Source organism: Protopterus annectens, chromosome 9.part0 (assembly GCF_019279795.1).
Source record: "Protopterus annectens isolate FY-2018-M chromosome 9.part0, PAN1.0, whole genome shotgun sequence".
NCBI classification, from domain to species: domain Eukaryota; kingdom Metazoa; phylum Chordata; order Ceratodontiformes; family Protopteridae; genus Protopterus; species Protopterus annectens.
Window position 1 is genome coordinate 25871495 of NC_056743.1, and position 14108 is coordinate 25885602.

Consider the following 14108-nt stretch of genomic DNA (forward strand, 5'->3'; position numbering starts at 1 on the left):
GAATCAGTCTGCGGCACTACATCAGCAGGCATCTCTGTAATGTAGCTTCTGAACAGGGCATATACTCACGTCTTCAGGGATGTTTGCTTTCTTGTGATTTGGAATGTAAACAAGCCTGTAGAAAAGTCCTGTGATGGCCCAGGTGGCCTTCCTCCTTCATGAAACAAAAGCTGACAAACCTGAGGGAATCAAATGGTACACATTCATTCAGGGTTAAAAAGGTATCCAGACAAAAAAGGAACTCCTCAAAAAAGTCAACATGTGCTTTGGCAATGATTCTAGTTTACAAAAGGTGGACAGCAAATGAGTTAAGAGGCTTAGTTCCATCCTTAAAGCCCATCCCTACCTGTCAAATGTGATCTCCCCACAATCAAGCTACAATAAATGAGAGACTTTACTGCTTTGACTGACCATGACCTACCCATCCACTAAAAATGGTAACGGAGCAAAGAAAGAGTTGGGTAGTTCACACTCTGGGCAGCAGATACCAAAGGTTTCTAACCATAAGATAAGATCTTTATGAAATTATCTTCAAAACAGTAACACAAAATGTGTCTTGGCAACTTTTAAGGACTTCACTTCAGTGCTAGTTAGCATGACCAAAATACCATTAATGGACTTTTTTTCATAAACAGAAAAGTGTGAATCTTCCTTAGACTTGGGAAAACTGCTAAACAAATATCCATCATGAAGAAGGGAAACAGTGCTTGTGTTTTAGCTGACTTCCTGTCATTTACTTGTGCCAAAACATGTCTTATTTTTAAAATACCCCTGATTTTCAACCACTTCCAGGACTAAGCAGCCTGACACAGTGACCAAGGAAGTAGTCTGTCAAGGGCTGCAAAGAAGACCTGACCATGATGGGATATGAACCTCATTTTCTTGGTTTCTGCACTCTTAAGAGGTTCTCAAATGCTAAAACTAGCCAAATACGTTTTTGTCCACACCATCTTGTGTCTTATGGCATCTTTTTTTTTTTTTTTTTAACAACTTTTTATTATGGATCTTACTGTGCAATCTGACCTGCCAGTCTACAGCAACAATTTCTAATGTAAAACAGTTAATGATATTACAAAGTAAAGATGTCAAAAGAAAGCCACAAAACAGACAAAATTAGCCAGCAGTACAAACAGTAGCCATTTCAAAAACAGGCTATTATCATATCCAAAGAGGAAGGAAGAGGATTATCTGGACAAAGGAGCTATTAAACAATAAGAGGTGATGAAGCAGTCAACAGATCTGCTTGAAGGGTCACAGAAGCACAAGCTGCATAAGGGAGGTTCCGTGATATTTCTTTAAACAGTCTTGAAGACTCCATAATGAATCACAAACTTTTCTTTCCCTCTAGATGATGACACGTGGATTTTTGTAAACCTCCAAATACCAGAAACGATGAAATGATCTGACAATTTTATACTTCATACTCTTGTCAGATCTCAGCTGTCTGAAGTTAGAGGATCCTGCCCCTTAAGAAAGGTTTACTGTGGTAAAAACAAACAGCCCTTTATGGGGGTGGGAACCCAAATGTCTTCTAATTGCCAAGTCCATTGCAGTTTTTGCAGCATTACACTGTCTATGGTCTGAGAAATGCTTGAAGATTCCAAAGCTCCATTGAGTCCTGCTTCTATCAGTTGTCCTTTTTTCTGAGGTCAGTAAAAAAGAAATGTACAAACATCTCACAAGGCAGTTAAAAACAGTCAAGTTCACTCTTGTCATAATAATTTTTTCACCTTCTCTTCTGTTATCAGACATCACTTTCAGTGGCGAGCTTACTCCTTTGTTGCCATCCAGTGTCTGGTAAGGATGTGCTTCTCTCTGGTGTTGCAGTCGTGTTTACACTACTGCACTCTGACTGTTCTTCCTGCAGCAGCTGTTCCATTTCTGTGTCATCTAAAGAGTCTGTGCTGGCCTGGATGGACACTGTGTCTGTCTTCATGCATACATGGTCCCGCAGGATCCCACCCCGTGAAGTCTTGATCTGTTTCAAATCATCCCAGTAGTCACTGTCGCCGGACAAAAGGCAGATTCCTTCAACTATTTTGATTTTTTCTTTTGTGTAACTGTTGTCAGGACTAGCCTACAGGGGAGTGGAAGAAAGAAAGAAATAAAATCCATTAAAAGGAGATTTTCACACTTTTTCCCCTGTATTCATGCATGAGTTTAGCATACATTAATACAAGTGCAGTACTTAAAAAGAATAACTGCAGACTAAAATACATGACACATTTTACATACTAAATTACATGATACCTTTCCGGTGTTTTCATCTTCTATTGCTTTCTACTATTCCTTAACTACAAACTGCTACAGACTGAACAAAAAGTTGCATCAAAAACTAGACTTCATTGCTCTAACCACTCCTTTTCCATCCTTGGACCCAAGCTCTGAGGGGATCTCCCTTCCTATCTTACAGGCCTCTCAAACTACTCTTACTTTCAGGCACAAATGAAGGACCATCTCACATTACATAGTCTCCAAAATTTCCCATCTGTCCTTCTGATTACTTCTTAGCTATATAATCACTTCTTTAACTCTTAATATTAAAACATAAGTACATGTTATACATACCCCTCTAGCTGTGGACATGCATGTTTCTGCCTTCTTATGACATCATCAGCACAGCATAAGAGGACATCATTAGCACAGCATAAGAGTTCCTCTTATGCTGTGCTGATAATATCATAAGAAGGCAGAAACATGCATGTCCACAGATAGAGGATTTGGCTTTAATGGCCTGAAAGTGTCCATAAATAGACTTAAAAATGAAAGTAAAAGAAAAAGTCATGGACATTCAGAATTGCCATTTAGCTGAACTACCCGATATCCTTAAGGGGTGATTTGCATATATCCCGTGAGGCCTGTGATGCAAGAGGTTTAAGATATCACACAATTAGAAGTCTAGCTTTGCTAGAATTTTCTTTGTTTTTTCTTTTTGTGGTTTTTAACCAGCTGGTTATCTGTGTGAATTTTTTACTCTTTGTTAAATGTTACACATAGGGTTTTTATTGACTACCTCAATGTTTTTAGATAATCTATAGTGTTTAACTATCCCTTTTGTAAGCTCACTCATTTATTGTAGGAAAAAAAAATGTCCTCACTTGATGTGTTCACACTCCAAGCCAAGACTGAAATCGGTCCATAGTGATCAGTGTTCTATCCCAGTTACAAAACTGAATAAATAAGATGAAACGTAAGACGTTGGGTACATTCCCTCAAGTAGGACATTGTGCTTTAAAACTGAAAAATGCCAGACAAGGATCAAAACTTCCCTAACTGCAAAATTAGCACAGCAATGCATGCGACAGAGAAAACATAAAAGACAAAGGGACAACATTCTTAGAATACAGGAGAAGATACAGTGGAACATTTAAGGAAGTATGCATAACTAAAAATAGGACACAAGATAATGGGACAAGTTTAGGGTAACATTTGGAACCATATATAATAAACAGCTCCCTATTGAAATGTGGACCCTTGTAACATCAAGTGCTGACACACTGAAAGAAAGACCAAAAATCCAGGAGAAGAGTGAGTCTTGAACAATGCTTTTCTCCTTTGAACTACTTTTTTGCAGGGGGGGTGGGGGTGGCAAACCACCTGAACATATACAAACATCTCACAGATCAGCAAATCTTGGAGCAAAGGGAATATTCCAAGAAATTCCAAGAAATGACAATCTCAGACATGGTATATGCAAGTTTGTTTTTTCAGCTATTCGGTCTCCGTATTACAAGACTTGCTCATGTAGGTACCAACATTTCAAATGGTTAGCATCACTCACAGAGAGTGGTAGATGAATGGAACTAGGGTAAGTAAATTAAGTATTTCTCATCTGCTGTTAGTCTTGGTTTTGTGTCTGCATGAACAGTTTTCCTGATGAAGCAATAGGTGCAAACATTCTGGGGAATTTAACAGTTCATAATTGGACACAACCAAGACCACACAATGCAGAACAAGATTTATGAGGCTTGTTAAGCAAGTCAATTTTTTTTTCAACAGGCAGGGGAAGGCAGATTGAGCAAGTAAAGCCATCAATGTCAGTTTCTGTTTTCCTGGGGTATTTAAGTAGGAAAATGTTTCTTTCTTCTCAGACTACACCCTGCTTACTTTCACCTGTCTGCTTTTCTCACCTAAAGAATACTAATCAAAGACCAGATTCCTTCCAAAGAGTGAAATGATGAATGGAGAATCTTGACTTAAAAGCTATTACAGACTACCAGCAACCACAACGGCAAAGTGCAATCTCACAGGATGTCAATGAATACATATGGAGACTAATGACCAAGGCATCCTAGGCTGGCTGGTGCCTGTGCACGTTCACTAAGTCCAGCCTCAAACAGCACATTATACAATACCAGTTGCAATTCATAACTTAGTCAATCAACAAGCAGCTCACAAAGGACTGACTCAAGATGGCCTCACATTTATCAACAGGTTGAATGGATCTCTCCCAGAGAGAAAAGTGAAATGGGCAAAAAAGCCAGTAATATCTTATCAACTTGGGTAAAATTATTACTAGCTAGTAATTATACTGTCTGTCTGCCTGCCAGGAAGAAATTCAGGAAAAAGGAAGAGAAAATTAACCAGAACAGGAGAATACAAAAAAATCTAGCAGTTGTTTAACAGAAAACAGTTCAAGTTTCAGTAAAGGAGTTGTTGTTTAGTGATTTACAAGAAACAAGTCAAATGCTCTCAGATGTGCTTAAAATAAGTGAAACACCAAAGAAATATATAAAATCAAATAACAAAAGCCTGGAAAAATAGAAGAAGCTTTATTCAGATGAATTGATAACACTGCAAAAATCAATAAAAAAAAAGGCTGGCTAAGCATGAAGCTTTTCAGAAAAAGCTGTCTCAAGTCAGAAGGCAGAACATACAAAGGAAGCCTGAGATTTTACTGATGTAGCAGAGAAACTGGAAGGAACAGATTGTATTAATTTTATGAAAGTACAAGTAAGCAATTGGAATGGTGCTCTACAGCAGGATTTGTTAACAAAAGGCAGATAATGTATATGCACCAAGCCTGGCCACAAGAAATCTGCCAAGACCTACATTAGTAACGATGCAATCCTAACCACCAGAAACAGTTTAATCTAACAAAATTGTAGCAATATAGGGAAAATTATTAAAAACTGGGGAAAGCATAGTGTTTGTGGAAAATGATTACTCACTGTATGCCAGGCAGAAGAGAAGCAGGTTTGTCCTAGCAATCAAGGGAATGTCAAGAGGCAGGTATTACATTTAAGTTGCTATATCTACTTTTCTTAAAGATCTTTTTTCCTGGAGGATCAAAGACATTTTTGGAAAAACAGGCTAAGGGGGAAATAAAAAGTTTAGCCAACAAAGAGTGATCCATCAAGCAGCAAGGAGCTCTGATTATCATTCTTATGACAATAATGTCCATAGAGAGAGACTGCAAATGAAACATTTTCCAGTGTTCCAAAGGAAAATGCTTGAGAGACAGAAAAAAAACCACAGGAGTTGACTAGAAGAATTGGAAATATCTTAGACTTAAACCAAAGTCTGGGGTTGAGAGATGTAGATGATCAGGAAGAAGACCAGCAGCACTGAAATCAGTGAGTAAATGGAAGACTATAAAGCAGCAACCCTATTAGATACAAGGAAAATGTGATGCTGCTTTACAAGAAGTGGCTGAGAGAAACTGAAATTTTTTGTTGACTGCGTTAAACCGGTGGGAGAACTGAAAAGCATATACCCCCCCCAGTTTATGTTGATAATGTTTAGAAGGACAATGAAAGAACTCGGAGGAAGTAACTGTAAGAAAAAAAGTTTTTTTGCTCTTAATATTTGTATAAAAAGTGCTCAATGTAAATTGCATGCTATATTACAAAATAGTTTTACAAACTGTGCCTGAGGTAGGGGACGTCTCATCAGTGACTGCTGTATTTGATAAAGATATATAAAAACACAAACATATTTGTCTTAGCTGTAAGGTATCCAGGCTGTACACTGTAAAAACATAAGAAAGGCTGGAGAGAGAGATATGGTGAAAAAGTAACAAATTATTTAGATGGTTGAGAAAGGTTAAAGAATTAAAGAAGAAGGAGAATCTTACAGAATAAGAGGAAGAGCCACAGCAAAGTGCTAAAGAAAAATAAGAGCGCTTGGAGAATATGCAGGAGTTTAGAAAAGTTGCTGTTAATGCATGCATTTCTGATAACTCCAGAGCACAAAAGAAAAGAAGTTATGTACTCACCATTACATTCCATGTATGTTACCCATTTTCATTCTTTCTCAGCTTATGATTTGGATCCAGTCCCATGGACCTGACTCGACAATTGCAAAAGCTTGTGGTAACCAGAAAACTCTTGAGCTACTCCTTACCCACAATGCGCCAACCCAAAGTACCTCAGAGCTTGTTTGCTAACATCAGCAGAAAGAAGCGCTGAATTACAAATAGAGAAGACTATATCTGAAGCTGTGTACCAAGAAGTTGTATAATCAGAAAAACATTGGTTCTTCCAGGAGATTACAGGGCAGGGGGCTGGTGGGAGGGGAGTTGAGGAAGAATGAATATAGACAACACAGATGGAATGTTATGGTGAGCACATAACTTCCTTACCTGATGTCAAATTTTCTTCTGTCCTCAACTTATGGGACAGAGTCCACAGTTACCTACTTCCCCGGATGAACTCAAGGAAGGATATTCCTGAGCACCACTGAACCAAATGATGCTCTACCGTTGGAGACCATATCCAATTTGTAATGAGTAACAAATGTGTGGGGAGTAGCCCAAGAAGTTGCAGCACAAATGTCATCCATGGTAGCTTTATTTTGGAAGACTGATGACATGGCCATGGCTCTTGTGGAATGAGCCTGCGATGGTTTCGATAAGATAATGTCCAGTTTTCTTGTACACATAAGAAATACAATCCGTAAGCCACCTGGCTAGAGTAACTTTGGCAACAGGTTTTCCTAGTTTTATGCCAGAAAAAGAGTAAAACAACTTGTCAGTCTTCCTGATGATTTCGGTTCTGTGCAGTTAAAACTTAACTGCCTGTGGACAACCAATAAATGCAATGTGTATTCACCTTTGTTAGAAAACCTGGGGAAGAATACTGGCAAATTGATAGATCGATTAATATCAGACTCTGAAACCATTTTAGGAAGAAAGGAAGCGTTAGTTCTTAAAGTGACTCTGTCTTTGTAAAAGATCAAATAAGGTGCGTTCGAAGACAAGGCCTGACTCTCTAAATTCTTCTAGCAGAAATAATGCTAATAGAAAAAACTGTTTCCCAAGATAGATAATTTAGATCACATTTAGCTGCTGATTCAAAGGGGACTTGAATAAGTTGCTGCAAAACCAGATTAAGATCCCATGGGGGAGTGGGATCTCTAAAAGGAGGTCTTAGAAAAAGAGTACTTCACAAAAAGGTATTGCATAGTCTATGGGAGGCAACAGAAACACCTTTAAATCTTATGTGAAAATTTGAGATTGGTGCTAGCTGGACCTTCACTGTGAAGGAGCTAGCTCCAACTTTAAAAAGTATGGATAAGAATTCAAGGATACTATGCAAAAGGGCTGAAAATAGATAGTTATTCTTGTGGGCCCAGTAAGCAAATCTTCCCTGTTTACTGGAGTAGAGTTTACGTGTTGATGGCTTATGTGAAGATAGAAGTATCTGACAGACTGGACATAGTCCTATGGAGCATATGTTGTCTGGCTATTAATGAAATTGGAGATGCTAGGCAGTCAACCTGAGGTTCAGTACGTCTGCATGACTCATGCCCATTGGATGAGACAGGAGGTCGGGAGTTAGATCCAGAATCCATGGTTGGTGGAGTAAGTGAGGCCAAAGGAAGGGGAATGAAATCTGTCGAGGCCAAAAAGATGCAATGAGGATAACTTTGCTCTTCAAAAAGGCAGCTTTCTGCAGAAACCTGGAAATTATATAGGACTGGTGGGTAGGCCTAAAGAAAGCCTGGGGGCCAGTTGTGAAGTACAGCATCCCTCGGTGACTCCCCTCTGTGGGGAGGCCAAAAAGATGCAATGAGGATAACTTTGCTCTTCACAAAGGCAGCTTTCTGCAGAAACTTGGAAATTAGTAGGATTGGTGGGTAGGCCTAAAGAAAGCCTGGGGGCCAGTTGTGAAGTACAGCATCCCTCGGTGACTCCCCTCTATGGGGGATCAGGGCAAAGTAGCTGCTGCTCTTGTTGTTCAGGGGAAAAGCGAAAAGGTTGCAGCAAGGATGGCCCCACTGATGAAAGATCATATCTGCCATATTTTTGTTGAGAGACCATTCATGAGGCAGAAGAATGTAATTGCTCTGCTTGTCTGCTATCATATCAGACTTCCCTGGAATGTGGGTGTGATGAGAAAGTGGTTGGATGAGATCACCCACTGCCACAGTCAGAGTGCTTTTCAACACAAGGGGTAAGATTTAGTTGCTCCCTGTTTGCTGATGTACCAAACTACTGACATGTCAGTTTGAACTGCAATCATCCCCAAAGGACGGCTTCTTGAAAGGCCTGCAATGCTAAAAGCACCTCTCTCATCACTAGAATACTGATATGCAAATTGGCCTCTTCAGTGGACCAAGTGCCTTGGACTGTCTTCCCCAGGTAATGCTCCCCCCACCCTAATTGGGAAGCATTTGTATTCACTATGGCCTTGGGCTGAGGGGGAATGAACAGGCGGCCTTGTAGGCCCTGTTCTGACTGAATCCATCACCTGAGATCTCTCTTGCAAATCAGTGTAATACGTATCAGGGTTGACATAGGTTGGAAAAGTATTGACCACTGTGTGGTAAGCATCCATTGTAGAATCCTCATGTAAAACCTGCTAAAGGAACTAGAGTTATTGCCGCTGCCATTGATCCTAGGGCCTGAGGAATCAAGTGGGCAGAAACTTTGGTGCTGCAGATTACTTTCCTGACCTGTGTTCTTAAGGTCTGAACTCTTACAGGAGGTACTGAAGTGATCATTGTCTTTGTGTTGAACAATGCTCTATAAACTCCAACTTTTGAATAGGTTCCAAGCGAGACTTTTCGTAACTTTGGTTATCCCCAGATAACAGCATGTCTGATGAAGCGGATTTCTTGCCTCCATTACTTCATGCCTGGTCAGGCAGTAATGAGTTAGTCGTCTAGATATGGAAACACCCGGAATCCTTGCGGTCTTAAGTCAGTTGCCTCTACTGCCAAACATTTGGTGAACACCCTGAGGGCTGTGGTGAGCCCAAATGGCAAAACTCTAAATTGGTAATGACAGTCTCCCAGCCGGAAGCGTAAATAGCTTCTGGACCATCTGTTCATCTTTATATGATAGTAAGCATGCTGAAGGTCTATCAGACACATCCAGTCATCCTTGCCCAGAAATGGAAGAATAGACTGAACCATGGCCATCCGAAACTTGGTGTGCTGAACTGATTTGTTCAAGTTGCTGAGATCCAAGATTGATCTCCAGTCTCCTGTTTTCTTTGGCACTAAAAAGAATCTTGAGTAAGTTCCAGATTCTATCTGTTCTGATGGGACTTCTTGGATGACTTTTTTTTTTTCTAGCAGCTTTTGTATTTAAAGTGCTGCTTGTTCCCTATGACTGGGTGGAACACCGGGAATTCTTCTTTAGACTGGAGGAGAAAGGTATTACATAAGCTCTGGAAATGATCCTCTGCATCCATGTAGCTGTCATTCTCTCTAGCCAGGCTCTCTGGTGCAGGGATAATTGACCCCCCAATTGTCTCCAGAAGGGGACAATCAGGCCTCCTTTCAGGATCACTGGAAGGTTTTGTCAAAAAAGGAATCTCTAGACACCTTGTTTTGCAGGCCACCTCTGATGCGAGGGCAGCATCTACCATTGGAGTGCCTCCCTCTACCCCTGGGGTAACCTCCTCCATGCGTGTCCTGGAAAGGACCCTGGGACTTTTTGAACCGCATTTTTCCATGGAAAAACATATGCCCACAGCAGACAAGGTTTTTCCACCCTTTTCACACCTGGATAAAGTGTCTTTAACTTTGGGGCCAAATAAAGATGTTCCATCAAAAGGGAAATTGATGAATGAAGACTTGAAGGGCTCTACAAATCACATAAGCGCATCTAGGCATACCTCATTATAGAAATGCCAGAACCCGCTGCCCTTTCGCCACATACAAAATTAGCCTCATGGAAGGATTGGAAATTGATTGCAGGGTAACTAAATGAGAAGTAACAGATGCCTGCACCTCTTCAGAAATGGAGCCTGAAAGGGTATCAGAGTTCCTTAACTAGGTCTCTCTGTAACCTGGTGAAATGTGCAAAATAGTTCAGAGATCTTAAGGTAAAGGTTGGAGAAGTTGGAGAAGGGTGGAGACACCCAAGAGGTGGAGGGCTGAGACCCAAAAGCCTTCAAGAGAACAGACTCATCTTCAATAGGGTTGGTGGTTGCCAATCACCCCTCTTCCTAAGGATTTCAAGTATCTCTGCAAATGAGATATCCTCAGAGGGGGACCATGGGGACTCTTCTGATTCATCCAAGTCAGTATTGCATGTTAGGGACTCCAGAGGGGAGTCTAAGTGTTTCCTCTTACACACACTCTTCCTAGGAACCTCATAAGTAGGAGCTTCTGGTGAGTTCTCGGAAGAGCATGGGCCACCAAATGGGGCTTCCTGAGGCTCTGGGTCTCTGCACTTTGCCAGGATCTGTGAAGCAGAAGCAGACACAGGCTCTTTAGGGGATGAAGAAGCCGGACCTGAGGTTGAGGATGTCTTGGGAGACACAACTCTCCTCATGGCTTCGAAGGTACCCCTGCTCCGATGCGAAGGGACGACGGATCCGAGGAAACCATCGATACCCCCAGCACTGGAACAGTAGGCTCTGACCCCGAGGTACCAGCCGAGCTCATCTGAGCCGAAGCCTAGAGAGGCAGAGTCAGAGCCTACAAGTCAGTTCGACTATCCTCCCTGGACCCAACCAGAGAGTGTCGGCTCCTAGAATCCTTGATCAGCATCGAGGACATCAGAGTGAATGGAGCCAAAGACACTGGAGCAGGTGTCTGCTCCGCAGGCTCCACAATCAGCAAGTCTGACTCCTCTGGCTCTGAAGGACCGGTATGGCTCGGAGGAGGAAGAGTCATGGCTGACATAAGGGTCTTCAGCTCCGAAGCCACTTGGGTCGGAGCCGATAATTTTGCAAAGGCCGGTGCTTGTAAAAGCTTCTGCACCACACGATCCACATCCAAATCTGAAAGGCTAACAGAAGACCAAGATGAATGGATCGATGGTACCGAATGAAGTAGAGGAGATTTTGGAATTTTGGATACCAGTTCCAAAACGAGGGACTGGCTGTGAAAAGAAAAGACAGTCGGCTCTGAGACCTGTGGAGCCAATCTCACAGACAACTTTGACTTTTTTGAATCCACAGAAGTCTTGGAGGACTTTGAGGACTTACTAGATCCATCCTGGTCACTCAAAGCCTCCTGGAAAGAAGGTTTCATCAAACCCCTGTCAATAAGTTTCCTCTTTCTCTCTTGGAGAACTCGAGAAGAAAAGGAATGGCATATGGAACATGTTTCTTGTAAGTGCAAAGCACCTAAGCAGTAGACACAATTGACATGGCTGTCAGTAACAGACATCATCTGCCCACATTTATGGCATTTTTTAAACCCTGACTTAGGGTGTTTGTCCTTGTTGTCAGCCATGACAGAAAAAATGGGCACACCCAACAACAACATGAATTAGCCTTCTAATAAAAAACAGGCTAAATATACACACACACAAGCCCTTCAAACTAAGGCTAACAACAAGCAAAAATGTAAATAAGCCCTCTAATAAAAAATAGGCTAAATATAATCACACAAGCCCTTAACTAAGCCTAAGAAAATTACACACACACACACACACACACACACACACACACACACATTTTTCAAGCAGATATAACAATAGTAACAATCACTAAACTGCACACTACTAAAGGTTAAGTCTAAAGCTGCGACAAAGGTCACTAAGCAAGCACACAATACTATTACTAAGCAAAAAAGTGACAGAAGGTCACTGATTAAACAACTTTTTAGTCAGAAATCTAAATAGGCCTAATAAAAAATGAGGTCACATATAGAAGTAAGAAAAGGCACACAAGGGAAAATGAAACTACAATACAAAGCTGTAAGAGCTTAGCTAACTAACTATTATTTTCAAGAAATATCAATAATATTTTGAAATGTAAGAAAAGAAAGGTTTTTACGGACCCGAGCTAGCGAGAACTTCCGATCAATTGCAGTGGCAAACTAGATCTGAGGTAACTCTAAGTGCATAATGGGATAGGGATTTGGCCTTGAGTTATTTGGAAACCTCGAGCTTTGTAGTAGGCCAACTCGGAGTCGAGGGATCGGCTCCGAATCCATCAGTAGGAATGAATGGCGAGACAGAACAACTTCACATATAAGGTTAGCACTCAAATCAAAAGTGTTTCTACTAAGATGAAAAGCAGGACACTATACCCTATCCAGCACCCTTCTCCAGGCTATTTATTTTGCTGTCAACAACTCATTAACTCCGCTGCCAATTATACAGGCATCTGAACTATGTACACCTATCTCTCTCCCAGAAGCTCTTTCACATTTACTGTTGAGTTCTGCTCAGGGAGGGTCTTGCATAAAGCCAGAATCAGGGTTTTCGAGTATCAATACTCAATACCACAGAACTAGATGTACCACATAACACTGGACACGATGGGGAAAATGACCCGTGATGAAGAAGTAACAGTGCTACACAAAGGGAAGGAGGAATGTCATGTAAACCACATGATGTTCCTCTTTGGAGAAGGAAAGTACAGACTTCAGACTGCATTCTAAGGATGTTTCAGTGTTGTTGAAACTTATGTACAAGTGCAATACAGTCTCTTTCAATCAAACTATGAAAGACCCAATCTTATCTGACCCTTCCTTTATTTGCAAAACTAGTGGCTCTACAAACACCCACACTAGGGAACTAAATTTACACCAACAAAAAAAACAAGATTCGCTGCACAGACAGGGTGAGGGAGAGGGGGGGGGGGCAAGAGAAAGACGTTACTAACTCAACATACTTCCAGCTTTTGGATTAATATACAACTTTGACTAGTCTTGATGAAGATTGATTGGGTAGCCCCAAGTTTACATCGGGACTGTTATGTACAGCTCTGCTTGATTTGGGAGGTAAGCACTATTAAGTGTCTGGAAAGGAGGGCATGGACATTTAAGTGTGTCTATCAGTGTATACGGCTAGGCATCATATGGTCCTTGTGATCGCTTGCCTAATATTGTTACTGTGTTCCTATATATTATCTTTCAGTGAATTTGTCTTGGTGGTGAGCAAAGAAGGTTAGAGAGAAAGGGAGTAGAATGGGAAGAGGCCAAGAATTCACCTGGACTGCGGGGTAGACATTGCCTTCCATATCAAGAACTTATATCAGACTACAGGTAAACAGAAAGTAATTCACAAAGAAACACTAGGGGGATATATGTATAGTTCCCAAATATGCAACTAAGCCTAGAAGATTTAGGATCTTTGCTTGGAAGTGTTTGCATGAGTACTTTATAACCCCCAAGTAGACTCTAAAGAATGTTTCGAGTAGACTGCAAATGCTGGAAGTGTAATGGGGAAGAAAGAGGTAATTGGGAACATTTTTTGGAAGTGTAATGAGTTGATAGACTAAAAAGTTTTTGCATTCTACTCTGTCAAATACTGGGTGAACAAATTGGAGTAACTAAGGAAACACTTTTTTGAGCTATGATACACAACTGGAATTGTCTAGACAGAATAAAGCCTTGCTGAGTCTAATTATGGTTGTTGCCAGAAAAGCAATTACTAGAAAATGGAAGTCAAAGTCTACACCAATAGTACTAGTAGTAGTGAATATAGTAACAAGAGATAAAAAAACTGGAAACGGCATGTTTAGAAAAGGTAGGAGCAAATTACATAGAAAAAATGGGAACTGTGGGAACAATACATGCAGACTAATGTTTTGGAGGAGGTATGAAGTGTAAGGGAAGGCAGGAATTGAATCAACTTTGTAATGTCTGACTAACCATGACTGTACAGAGGATTATAGGTGATGTTTGCAGCTGAAAATGTCAATATGTTTTTTTTCATTTATATAAATGTATGGTTATGTCATAAGTGATAATTC

At 40.8% G+C, this 14108-nt stretch overlaps 1 protein-coding gene across 3 annotated transcripts in view; it reads right to left on the reverse strand.

The window, feature by feature from the left end:
• Positions 1 to 961: 961 nt before the first annotated feature.
• LRP4 (LDL receptor related protein 4) overlaps positions 962 to 14108 on the reverse strand; it is a 2374694-nt gene continuing 2361547 nt past the window's right edge. For 2 of the 3 annotated variants that reach the window (XM_044082533.1, XM_044082532.1), the window contains exon 38: positions 962 to 2077. In XM_044082533.1, coding sequence (XP_043938468.1) covers positions 1745 to 2077 — 333 coding nt within the window. In that variant the 3' untranslated portion in view covers positions 962 to 1744. The remainder of the gene's footprint in view (positions 2078 to 14108) is intronic. The other variant, XM_044082534.1, reaches the window with a different exon arrangement.